The sequence below is a fragment of the Anomalospiza imberbis genome, chromosome 15 (assembly GCF_031753505.1).
Source record: "Anomalospiza imberbis isolate Cuckoo-Finch-1a 21T00152 chromosome 15, ASM3175350v1, whole genome shotgun sequence".
Taxonomy (NCBI): Eukaryota; Metazoa; Chordata; class Aves; order Passeriformes; family Viduidae; genus Anomalospiza; species Anomalospiza imberbis.
The window spans coordinates 3,805,234-3,818,373 of NC_089695.1; the positions used below are offsets into that span (position 1 = coordinate 3,805,234).

At 38.0% G+C, this 13,140-nt stretch overlaps 1 protein-coding gene across 7 annotated transcripts in view; it reads right to left on the reverse strand.

The window, feature by feature from the left end:
• Nucleotides 1–821: 821 nt before the first annotated feature.
• Nucleotides 822–13,140, reverse strand: part of C15H5orf58 (chromosome 15 C5orf58 homolog) — a 40,995-nt gene continuing 28,676 nt past the window's right edge. For 4 of the 7 annotated variants that reach the window (XR_011004280.1, XR_011004278.1, XR_011004279.1 and 1 more), the window contains 4 exons: nt 3,598–3,709; nt 3,006–3,088; nt 2,122–2,209; nt 822–1,693 (listed from right to left, as the gene is read on the reverse strand). Coding sequence is in view for 3 of the 7 variants with exons in the window: in XM_068205601.1 (XP_068061702.1) it covers nt 1,587–1,693; nt 2,122–2,209; nt 3,006–3,088; nt 3,598–3,625 (306 nt within the window). In the remaining 4 variants the exon portion in view is untranslated. Of the gene's footprint in view, nt 1,694–2,121; nt 2,210–3,005; nt 3,101–3,597; nt 3,710–5,879; nt 6,047–10,887; nt 11,020–13,140 lie in introns of those variants that run through there. The other 3 variants (XM_068205604.1, XM_068205602.1, XR_011004277.1) reach the window with 3 other exon arrangements.

A 13,140-nucleotide genomic window follows, 5' to 3' on the forward strand; every position in this document is an offset into this window, starting at 1 on the left:
CAGTCAGGCCAGACTTAGTTCCTCTTGCACAACTGCTTTCTGTTTTACTGTATTTTTTGAAGAAAAAAGGGGCACTCACAGTTCAAAAATATGAGTTGCAACTGAGGAACACTGAAGCATCCTGTATCAAGGGTTTTCCTCCTTTGTAAAGTGGGATTTATCCAACCCTTTGCCTCGGGTTTCAGTTTCCTTTGTGTTCTGACAAGACCTTGGTTTGAGAATTATGATTTCTGTCACACTTTTTCTCCTTTAAAGTCATGGTGTCTATATCAGTTAAAACACTGGAAACAAAATTCAAGGTAGAAAATACCTTCCATACAATCTGTAAAGCTTCCCAAATAACATAATCAGATTTCATAAACAGTTTTACTTACAGAGATATGTTTTGTTAGTGTTCCCGTCTAAGATGTTTAGGTAAGAGCTGGAATTCAAAGTTAGCAAAGTTCATTTCCATGCAACTATGAATCCAAAAATAAAGGCGAAAAATACAATTTAAAAAATCCTTCAGCTGACAAAAGCTGCTTCGAGCCCAATATTTTTAAAAACTGACTAATCATCTGGTGAAAGAGAAGTCAGTTCTAATCTGTCTTTTTCAAAAACTGTTAAAATTAAGAACATCATCCCCCATATCACCACTGACTCTTGAGAACTGTAATTCTATTCCATTACCCTGCCTTGAAAAATCTGACAACTCAGAAACACCTCCTGTGGAATTGTGTTTTATTAATTTATTAATCATCTCATCAGTGAAAGAGAAATAAAATATAAACCAGCATAACTAATTCTAACATTGCATATTTTTAAAGTAGAATAAATCTCTATTTGATTATTCACAGAAATATATTTGGGGTAAGAATAAAGCTACATCTCAACATTCAAACATGTCCACAAGTAAAGTATGATTGAATATGAATTGTAATAAACTACAGGAAAAGAGTGGCTGTGCAAATGTTGGGCCAAGAAGATTTCAGGACAGACCTTTGAAACCACAAACTCCTCCCTATTCTTGTAGCTAGTTGCATTAGAGAGTCATTACAGAAACTAGAATAGAAAGCATTTTTGGTTTTCCAGAAGTAATCTGCTCTTTGACCCTTTCCTCAGCAACATTTTTAAGATGAGGAAGGCAGCTCAAAAAACAAATTGCAGTTCCTCTTTCACTGGCAGTTTCTTATCCTGTTTCCTCAGGCACATCTGAGACAAGAGACAGTGACTTGAGGTAAATTTCAAATATTTTGTTACTGCTCCAACACGTTCTTGTTTAAAAGGAGAAAACCACGTGAGAAACTTCATACCCAGTTTCCTGATCTTTTTAATTAATTACATCAGTCTTTCTAGCCCTAGTGGGCTTAATTTGGGAAATGTGGGTTGAAAAAACCACTCTCAGAACCAATAACCTACTTTTTTTTCCATTCCACATGTTTAGCTTAAAACAAAGTCTACCTGCAAGAAACCATGCTATCATTGTACAGTTCAAACTTAATTAAAAGAAAGAAGATGAAGAAGAAAGAAGAAGAAGAAGAAAGAAGAAGAAGAAGCAGCAACTTCAGTAGTATTAATAGAAGACAACACATGAAAATGGATGTTACTTAATCAGTCAAACTCCCTGTCTTTTCTTCAGCTTCTCTTAAATCTTTGGCCTTCATAGGATGGTTGAAATTCAAAATCAGGTCACAAAGCAGTAGCTGGCTTTCCACTGAAAGACAAAGGGCAGTGTATCAGCATGGTATTTATTGAATGACAGTGAATGGTAATCTACAGACAGCATTGTTTTAGTGTTCAACTCACTCAAAAAGTTGAAGGGTTGCCTTGTTTCACTTGCCTCAGGATGGTTCAATTCAGTTGGTGTTAGCATGTTAGTAATATTTGCATTAGAAGACTCTCAGTGTTCCTAGAAAGGAATGACTGATCACCTAGCAGGTGTTTCCCATGGTTAACTAACATGATTCTATTGCTCTCTAGCTACTGTTCCATTAATTTTTCAAAACACAAGAGCAAAGCTCTTGCTTCATTACATTAAAATCCAGTTGTCTAACACAGAAAACCAGGCCATTCCAACTGCAGACTCTTAGAAGAATGTCTTACACAGTTTTTTGTTTAACGAGATGATGAAGTCAGAATTACCATTTATTTTCTTCAACTCGTTGGACATTGTGTCAGCATTTTTAATTGCAGCCTCAAGGTTAAACTGTCCATCAGAATTTTTGATCACCTGTATGAAATAGGAACAAAACATGACTGGTAGGGTATATATGATCCATAAACTCATTGATATAGATAATCATAATACTCATGACATTTTTTCTTTCATTTTCTTAAATAATATTTAAATGAAACTTCCCCCAGTTTATAATTATCCACTTAGACATGGCAAATTGCAGCTATGGAAGGCAAGCACTTAGGGCTGGGGTTCTTTTCCTGACACATTTTTCTTATAGAAACAACTCCAGTGAAATTAATCATGTTTATGAATTCCTCTCCTCATCATTTTTCATGTTTGTTTTCGACCAAGCTTTTCCGACAGAATCAAAAATTAATCGAGAATAATCATTCAGCCACAAGATGGAGCTACAGTGACATTAACGTGACCAACACACCTGGTCACTATTAACAGTGAGAGTTAATGAACCTGCCAAAACATGCCCAGAAACATTTGTAACTAGTTTATAATCAATATCTGCTTGTCTACTTTAGAAATCACATTCCCTGCCTTTAACATTTAATTCAAAACCAATCAAAACCTAGACACAATTAACACTATTAACCATTTGAAATTAAGTATAATCTGAATTTTCAAATGTGTACTATGCTCCTCTTAAGGAATTTTTTTCCTTATGAAAAATTTCAAAGAGAAGTGCACATAGCTCAGTTTCTGGCCTAGTTATAAGCTCCCTACTTATCATTCAGAAATTCTAAAATCTGGAAAAACTCTGGGTGATTCATAAATAGTGTTCCTTATGTAGAAAATCTCAGCACATTAAAAAGCATGACCAAAAAAATTAACATACATTTAACATAGATTCTTTGTCTGAGTCTCTTTTCCCTTCAGTCAGTGGCTTTATGTTGAGTTCATCAGTCATGGCTGAGGCTTCTAAAAAGACAACTTCCAATTTATTAAGGATTAGTAAGTATAAAATATATAATAACAGTTTAAAATATAACAACTGGACAATAGTTTCATTAGTGTTATCTGAAAGTAGAGTCTAAGAGCTCAAACAGTTTTAATTCTTCTGAGGAAGAATCAAAAGCTTGGATTTTATTTATTTTACTTTCTTTTAGGGACAGCATTTCAGAATTTTTTCAGGAGTTTGAGGTGGAATTACTAATAGTGAATAAGTGTGTGAGTAATGGTGATGAAGAATTCCTCTGATATATTACTGTACTTCTTTAACTGAAAACTTTCTGAAAGAGCTAAAAAAGGCATTGCAATTGGTTTCTATCACCAGCTTACGGAAGGAAAATCTAAAGCACACACAAAAACATGTTGACTGTCTATGGCGGTGCACCTTCCCCGGGCCACACTGTGATCTGAGGCTTTTAAAGAGACTCTAAAACACTCTTTTGGCACTGTCTGCTGGTAACAGAGCTGAGACTGAATACCAGATCCCCGGGCTTGTTCCTCCCCCATTCTTCCTGCTCGTCTCTCCTTACACGTCAGGACACCTTTGGGCAAGCTGAAGTGTGTGACAGTCACTGGAAAACTGTTTCAACCCTAAAAAAGGGGGAGAAAAAAGGAGAGGAGGGTTATTTCACCCTGGGTGTGTTTTCAGAAGGGGTGCAATGACACGAGGCAGAGGGTGCTCAGCTCTGGGGCAGTGTGTCCCCCTTTGAGTGCCTCCCAAAAAGGCCTCAGGGAGGGCACAGCTCCTTTGGGCTCCTGTGGGTCACTGCCCTGCACAGGGTGAAGCCCCTGCACAGAAGCCAGTCCCCCAAAACTCCAAAATGAGCTGAAATATGGTTTATGTTGGAAGGCACCATAGAGGTAATCTGGCTCTGCCTTGCCTGCCATGGGAAGGGACACCTTCCACTAGAGCAGGTTGCTCCAAGCCCTGTCCAAGCTGGCCTGGAGCACTTGCAGGCAGCAGCAGCACAGCCTTTCCCCAGCAGTGAGCACATGCTGCTAGCACAGCCAGGATGAGCTGGTCCCTCCCTGCAGCAGAAGGATGTGCAGACCCCCAGGGGCAGCCTCTCAGCATGGAAATCCCCGTGGTGTGTCCCTCTCCCAGCACATGAGCGGTCATTGGGTTGCAAGAGTCCCGGGGGAGTCACAATTTTAGGAGTGGATGGTAAAAAGCAATTACAAATGTTGCAAAAGCTGAAGAAGAAATGGAGAAGAGAGGACTGAGGTGTCAGCAGGGGGTGGTGGAAGGTTAATGAAATTCATGCTGGCTTTTGAGGCCCTGCCTGTGGAGAGCTTATTGCATGTTCAGCAAGCAATTAATAGTCAATTCCTTTTGGTCATCAATTCAAGTTCGCAAGGAGTAAAGTAAGTTTTACAATTTGAGCACAGCTTAATAATGAGCCTAAATTTAAGGAAGCCAAGAGAGGCACTTTGCTAGACAGATTAATCCATTTAGACCATGCTCGGTGTTAATTTAGCAATGACCACTGCCTTCAGAAGCACACACCTGACTTGAGCTGGAATCAACAAAACCTGCTAACTAATGGCTTGGGAACTTCTCATTTCTTCCCCAGTCTGTGCTGCAGTACTTAAAGCCAGGGACACCAAGCAGGGGAATGGCTGTCAGCACTTTTCTTTAATTTACTGGAACCACTTTCCCTGCTGCTCAGCATTCATCTGTATTTTGAACTCGTTGTTTGGCACCAGTGGAGAAGGAATAACCAGCACCTCTGAGGAGAGTGGAATTACTTGGATGTGCAGTAGAGAACAGATGGACAGGGTGTGCTTGGGATGTGCTTTCATGATATTTCTTCTTTAAAACAAAGCATTCTAAATGTATTGGTTTATGACTGAATTGGAACTCAGAACAGCATTTTGTGGTATGGCACAATTAAATTGTGATTCAAAGAGAAAACATGATATGCTGCTTATATTGTGGGGCTTTCTGGAGATGAGAAATGCAGAGCAGGAAACCCTTCACACATGCACTAATTCCTGTACTACAGCCTTTCAGTTTACAACCTCTTGCCAGCTCCCCAGTGCAAACAAGTTAACTGTGCCCTTTCTGTGGCCTCTAAGGAAAAAGTCCAGCTGAAGCTGCTGATTTTGCTGGTAGAATACAAAATAGAGCTGTGTACAAAAGAACATACAAGGTGATTTTATATATCCTCTAAATACAAAAGAACCTACAAAAGTTTATATAAATATAGATACAGAAAAACAAAATGGTATCCTAGCAAGGTCCTGAAAATATTTGTGTCAGTAGAAGGAGCAGTTATTTCCTTCACTAACCTGTAAAGCAGAATGCTTCAACTGAGAAACCCTCTTTCTGTTAGTTTACTTTCTACAATTGGATGTTTTTTCAACATCGTATAAATAATCATTCCTATTGCACTTACATTTTTTTGTAAACTAACAGTGTAAGGAAAAATAGGTTATTGCAATGACCAGAAAAATTAGATAAAAAATATGTACAATAAACTGAGTTGCCAGAACTAATTGGATAAACCAAAAAGAGTGGTTCTTAAAGGCAGGGCCTTTCTAAAAATAATCTTCAACAATGTGAGATATTAACCAACAAGGTGACCAACGGTGCAGGAGATTGACTGTGTGCGGCATTTTTTAAAAAAAAAGAGAGTAAGAGATATTTAATTTCTACACCTGCATTTACTTGGAACAGAAACACTTTCTGAATTTTCTTTATAACGCAATATTTCAAACTGAAACACTGCAATTACAGGTTTAAATTATTAAGTTATACCTCTGTGAGGAGCATGCTCGTAGGTGTTGCTGGCAATTTCACATCAGCATTTCAGTTTATGAGCTGCAGTTTGCTCTTTGCCTGAAGTAAACCCACAGGTTTATGTGCAAAGATACCCAGAGCTGAAGCTCTTTAATCATGGGCTCGTCTGGCCATGGGTGGTACTTTACACACAAAACCTCTCTGTCGACAGAGGCTTTTGGAGAACACATTCACTTGTGAAGCTGTTCAGACACTTTTATGAATCCCTGATAAAGACAGAATTACTACCAAACCAGTTCTCTAAGGAGGGGAAAAGATCAGGAAGACTAGAAATATATTTCAGGATGCAGAATTAGGGTTATGATGAGAATGATGCAGCTGTAACAGGCAGATCACTCTCCAGCACTGCCTTCCTCACCTCTGCAGTAAAATTACCCTAAGCATGACTTCAGACAAAATAAAGCAGCTAAATACATAACCACTGGACAGGAGAGTTTGAAAACAAAGGATATACAAAATTATTTTCTTGTGTAGTAAGAGATGAAGTAGAAAGAGAGAAACCACGATCTTGTATTGTATCTTATGGTTACAAAGATGTTTTAAAGAAATTGTTCTAGTGGGAAGTAGAAAAAAATGTATTGACTTCAAAATAATATTTTAGTGAGCAGCTTAATAAACATTTAGAGAGACTATCTTTTAAGGAAGTCATATTTATGCCACTGCAGTAACAGATGAGACATAAGGAAATCACAGTGTCACCAAGGTTGAAAGAGATCTTTAGGTTCATCTAATCCTGCCATCTACCACCATAATCATCCTTAAACCATATCCCCAAGAGCCTTATAAAGTTTTACTGAAAATATTACCATTTTCTGTTACTGTGAAGGCTTTAGCTTTCATAAAAAATTCCCTAGTGGGTCTAAGACAAGTGTTTAAAGTTTCAATGCATGTTATTAAACTTTCACATGAAAAGCTTTGACAAAAGAGAAACTGATTTTTTATCATTGCCTAAGTATAAAAATTTTTAATCCAGATTGCAAGGAAAGTCAGCAACCAAACCAACACACAGAAAATACAATGCAACCTTGACAAATGACAGTGATTTCTGACAAAATACTGTATTTCATAAGCTCTGGAGCACATGTCAAATTTTAAGTGATGAAAACTGCTGAATGCTTAAAGCCAAGAAAAGCCTGACCAGATCATGGTACAAAGACAGTAAAGCAAAAACCAGACTTTGTCTTTAAAAGTTACAGTCCATGTATTTGAGGCAAAGAGCGGTAGGTAGAAAAGAGTACTAAGCAAATGGCCTTGTCTTAAAATATGCTCATGAAAGAGGAAGAGTAAACCCTGAGTTAAAATATATATTTGTGGCATATATTATATGCCACAGATATAGTGGCATAGTATATTTATGCCATAGTATAATAGGTAAAACCTGTTGTAGTTAACAGGTGAAGTATAATGTTATAGTATATATGAAGTATAATGTTATACTATAATAGGTGAAACCTGTTTGCTTGAATTTTCAGCCAGAAAACTTCAAGAAATTATGTAGCACACAATGTTACATGATACAACACATAATACAATTTTCTGAGACTGTTTTCATAATACCCCATTAAGAAAGTATTAAAACCAAAAAGTTGCACCTACAGAATGAAAACCACTGCAGCCTTTCACAGAAGAAATGTAATTATTTTTACACAATAAAGAGCATAAGCTTATGCATTGTAGGTAGTCTGGAAAGTGTTCACTTGGTGATCTGGAAAGTTTTTTTATGTGTAGTAATATGTATATAAAATATGTTTAATAGGGTCTAAACTATAGCTTTAAAGTGGTTCTGAAATGTAATATTTAAGGTAATTATATGGCCTGTTAAAGATTGGAATATTCAATAACTGAAGACAAGTGCACAACTAATGCTAATACAGATGGAATTTTGTGCTGAAGCTGCTTAATTGGTATAAATATCTTTTATACAAAAATAAAGGTCTATTTCCTGCAGCTCATTCATATATAAGACTTGTGCTGCTTAATTTTTTAGTAAAGTCAGGTAAATAGGTGCAGAGTTTCTTAAAAGATGAACAGTAAATATCAATTAAGTTCTGGTGGGATAACTGGAACAATTAATCATGAATGCTATTTTTAGTGGAACCTGGGGAGATTCACAAATATTTTTGCTTTCCTCATAGTCCAAATATCATGGAAAGGGAGAGTTCCTGGTGAAAGCTTGGCATGTAAGCTCTGAGCCACTGGAATTTGGAGGCACGACTGATCTGCCAGTGTTTTTTAAAGTGAAATTCAAATACATTCATGAGTTGAGTGGAAGATTTTCAAGAAGCATCTAGAAATTCCTCATGCTTTCTGGATTTCACAAGAGAAGTGATTTCTGATGCTATCAAATATTTTCCCAGCTCACCATAAACCTTGAAATGACACAGGGCTTGACAGCAATTGTGAACATTTACTTGTTCACAAGCAGCTGTCTAGACCAAAGAACTGTGTCTGCTTCTAGTTCTCAGGGACACTCACATCTGCTTCTCCACAGCCTTTCTCACTAGATGCCATTTAAAAAGATTCTGTTCATCCACCCAGGGAAAGTAAGTTTATAAAGCAAGGAATTGTGAAATTGTCTCCAGATCCTAAGAAACCAGTGAATCCAGTTTGTCTTTTGGAAAGCGCTGAGCCCTTTTGACTAAGATGTCATTGCTTAACAGCTCTGTTTTTACAGATATTGCACCATTGCTCTTTTATCTTCATAGATTTTTATAGCAGTAACATAGTGCCTGAAATACTGCAGAGAGAAATAAGGGAGTGTGCTAATGCCAGTAAGTCAAGTTTATAATTTGTTACACTGCAACTTAGCTCTTCTTCATTTAAATGAATTTAATACCACCAACTGTAATGGTTAGAGACACGATGTAGATATTACAGCTTCTATTGTAATTATCCACACTATTTTTCATTTGTCAGCTTGCATACATTACAACATGAAATGCCCTATAAACATTAGGGGTACAGAAATGAGAACTGAACAAAAGAATTTAATTTTGCTCAGGGAAATTGTATTATCATTTTGAAATTACAGGTTTGATTATTTTTGTTGCTTTATCAGGAGACTTCTTTTTTATTAACTCATGACCTGGCGAGGATGAGGCACAACATCCTGAAGCAATTCCAGTCTCAGCTATTTGAATGGGCATTTCCCTGTAACTAAGGCTTTTTTTGCAAATTCTTTATTTCGTAAATAAAGACTTCACTCTTGCAACACTGTTCCTACTCTATAAATACAACTGTGTCACAAATTCCACCTAACACTCTCAGTATTACAGTCTCTGCAAGATGGAACTGGAGAGCAACAAGAGAGAAGCCACTAGATGCCCTCGTTCCCACAATCAAAGCGTGCTGGGCAAAGGAAGCAGCAAGCAGAACATGCTTGCCCTAAAAGGCTGGTGATTCAGCCCAAATGTGAGAAAAACAAGTATCTAAAAGATATCAGATAATTGATGCCACTGCCTTGAAAGCACATTGTGTCACACCCAGGGGTCTGTGACCCCGGGGGAAGGCTGTAGCAGGGGGAAGCAGTACAAGCACTCTCAGAGGCTGCTCCCATTCTGTACTGGCAGTGATTGTCCCTCCCAGTGCCACCCTCAGAAGGGGATTCAGGCACATTCAAACAACTCCAAAGGAAGCATTTTCCTTTCTGCTGATGACAGTGACAGCTGAGAGGGCTGAACCTCCTCTTACTGAAGTTCACCGGTCTTCAACTTCTGCCTGTGCATTTACCTTGTGGAAAACCTCATGTTGGCATGTCCTGGCTGTGTCTGCACAAACCCCACCAGGTGTGCACCTGGATGAGCTGCCATGCTGCATGTGCAGACACTGAAAAGTTGCATTATGTTCTGGATCAAATAAGCAAACTGAAATACTGGAGTATGTTCAGATTCTTTTAGCAGAAGGGAGAATGTATGAAATCAGTTATTTCAACTGGAATTTAACAGTTTTCCATCTAGGAGCAAGACTGCTCTGAAATAGCTATGACAGAAGTTAATCAGTTTCTGGCTGGGATAATTTTGTGGCAGCTACTTAGCCTCAAAGACTAAGACCTGTCACTGTCCCTGGAGGGATTTAACAGACATAGATGTGACACTTGGGGACACACTTTAGTGGTGGCCTTGGCAGTGCTGGGGGAATGGTTGGACTTGATGGTCTTAGACATTTTTTCCTTCCTCAACAATTCTATGATTCTATATTTTCAAAATTGGGAATCAGGCCCTTTTCACTGTTGCTTCACTAAACTTGATTAATAGCTAAGGAAGTCAATTAAAATAATGCCAAAATTATTCTTCTTTTCAGAGTCTGTCCTGTTCAGATAAATTTTACATATATACCATTGCTTTCACTTTTCATCTAATGAAAAATAATTTTAAATGTGCAATGAAACTGAATGAGAAAAAGTAACCCAAAACTCCTCAGAAAGACAAAAATGAGAATTTGGAAGACAGTTCCAGGGATAGGTCTGACAGCTGATAATTTCTCTTGTAAACTCTAAATGGGTGAAAACTCTTGTGACATTACTAGGCTTCTCTGGAATACCAGAGGAATAATTTTATGACAAATTAGGCACATTTAAATGCAGCAAAATGTCTATAGTTATACATAATGCCCATTTCTGTGCATTCTGATATATTAACAGTGACATTTACCCAGAGAATTATTTCAGAACCCTTTTTTATTGTGCTCATTTTTCAACAAGTTTGGAAGCAGGATAAATCATGGAAAGGATCTGTGTGATTTGGTTATCAGACTGATGCTGCAGACACACTGGAACAGCACCACAGCACAAAGAACTTGGAGGTGCTTCCCCTTCCCACAGGTAACACAGGAGCTGGATTTAGTAGTAAATGAAGGAAGTCAGTCCTAACATTTTCAAACTGCCTGGACAAGAAATGAATTTCATGTGTGAATTTCATAAAGTGCAATGTGGCTGTCAAGAGTTAATAGCAGCTGACAGTGTATTTACCTTACCAATCCAGGCACCTTTTCAGTGCCCTCACCTCCCTGTTTCCCTGCACATGACGGACTTGAGATCCCTCCAGCAGGGTGAGAAACAGATCCCAGACATCACCAGGTACAAGGTGAGCTGCCATGCCAGCTGCCTCTCTGCTTTCTGTGCCTATCAACAGCTCTGTGCTGACATCAGTAAACTCACAAAAGGTGTTTTCTGCTGGAGGCACTACACAGCTGACATCAATAAGAGGGTAAATAAAATCTTTTCCTTCAGTTTCAAATCTAGAGCTAATTAATTTTTACACACTGTACCTTCTACCCTCATCACAATAGCCTAAAATCCAGACTGTCTGGACCCTGTGCAGAATTGCATATTATATAAATACTTGCAAAAAAATATCCTATTCCAGCCCAGCAGATGCTTTAGTTGCCCCTCAGCAGCAGATAAGATAACTTCCTGGACTTTTATAAACTTACATTTTGAGGCTTTCTCCCCTGACATCTCAGGTGTACTTTCTGGAAGTGTGGCAAAATATTTAAATAAAAGGGTGCTCTGTTTGCTGTGTTTTGCAGCCAGGCAAGACTTGCTTCCCAAAATTAGTTTACTTAGTTCTAACCCTGAGCAGCAGCAGGCATGAACTCCCTGACAGGGACAGTCAGCTTTGCTGAGGGCACATCCAAAAGCAGTGGATGTGGAGCAGTGCACCTCAATCATTTGCAGATGCAGGTACTCTGATGTGGCTGCAAGGACTGAAATTACCTGGCCAAAGTTCCCTCCTTTTCTGCTTGGCTCCCACTGCAGATGCAGAAATATCCCTGCAGCAAAGAGCTGCGGGTTCAGCCAGAGACAACACGTTTACAAAGCACCAGATTAGGCTCTGTACACACCAAGAAAATAAAAATGGTCTGTTGAAAGTGAAGCTTTACAAACTAATGAAATAGGTTATTTTTGTTCCTACCTTCCCCAAGAACCTGAGGAATTTGATGTAGAATAGTTGGTTTAACTTTGGAGAATTCATGCACATTCACAGATAACATTACTTGACAGGTATTACACCAATTTCCTAATCCTTTCCCACTATTCCTCTGCACAGTCCTCACAAGGAGAAAAATAAAGCAGGATTATTTCTTAAGGCTTAATACTGCTTAATATATCTTTTGACATGCTTAATATATCTGGGACATGTAAATCACTATAAATTTCCTTCCAAAGTTAAATGAGATACACTGAAATTAAGTAAAATGGAAATGGTAAAAATGTTCTGACATCAATTACCAATTTATGCATAATAGTGCAGGATTTTGTTGCTGACAATTGTAATAGATAGCTCTAAATAAAGAAATTGAAATCTGCATCTGTTAAATTGAAAACTCCTTTACCTGTGTAAATATTCACTTTTTCTGAGTGCATTTGTCTCAATATTTTATTCACAAAACCCCTCCTGTGATTTTCTTTTGAATTAACATTCCTCGAAGATATTTACTTTGAATTTACACTCTTGCAATGGAGATGATAAGAAAAACGAGCAGCTACACAATAAACTGTTCACTGCTGGTCAGGCTCCTTGTTCATGGTTGTAATGAAACTGCAGGTTTTTGTAACAGAACTGCAGAGGTTACTGTGCCTCAGAAAGAGACCTAGAGGGATCCTAAGGAGCTGTCTGAACTAAACCCATGAGAGCACAAAAATGTTACTCAATCAGAAGTACAAAATTTTTCTTAGTGAAGATCTGAATGGAGCCTAAAGTTTGGCCTTGAAGGGTTAAAGCACAGTGTTATTTCAGCAACTGAACAGTAAAAATCTCTGTGTGGCTCTAAAATCAAGGAAGAAAGAAAGTAGAGAGAATAAGATCACAGAATAAAAGGGATCTACTTTAATAATGACTTTGGTCTGGTACATATCCCTTAGTAATTTACATAAGTGACTTTTACACCTTATCATCTGATCATAACTTGGGGTCTTTGGTATCTTGGTTGATACCAACAACTGATCACTGAACTTTAGCATCATTTTGGTCTTGCTGCTCTGTTCTCATCCTGACCCCACCTTAGTATTTAAAGGAAGCAATGGTGCTCCACTGAAACTCGTGAAAGCATTTATTTTCTGGAGAAATGATGACATTTTACTGCCCAAGCTTTTTATGACACCTAGGTTATATTGCTTCTGTGCCTGCTATTTATAGCTTTCTCCTCTAGCAAGAACTTGTGGTGTAAATGTGTAAGAAATGTTTATAAAGAATCACAAAGAGAGGAATCTGGAAGTGTA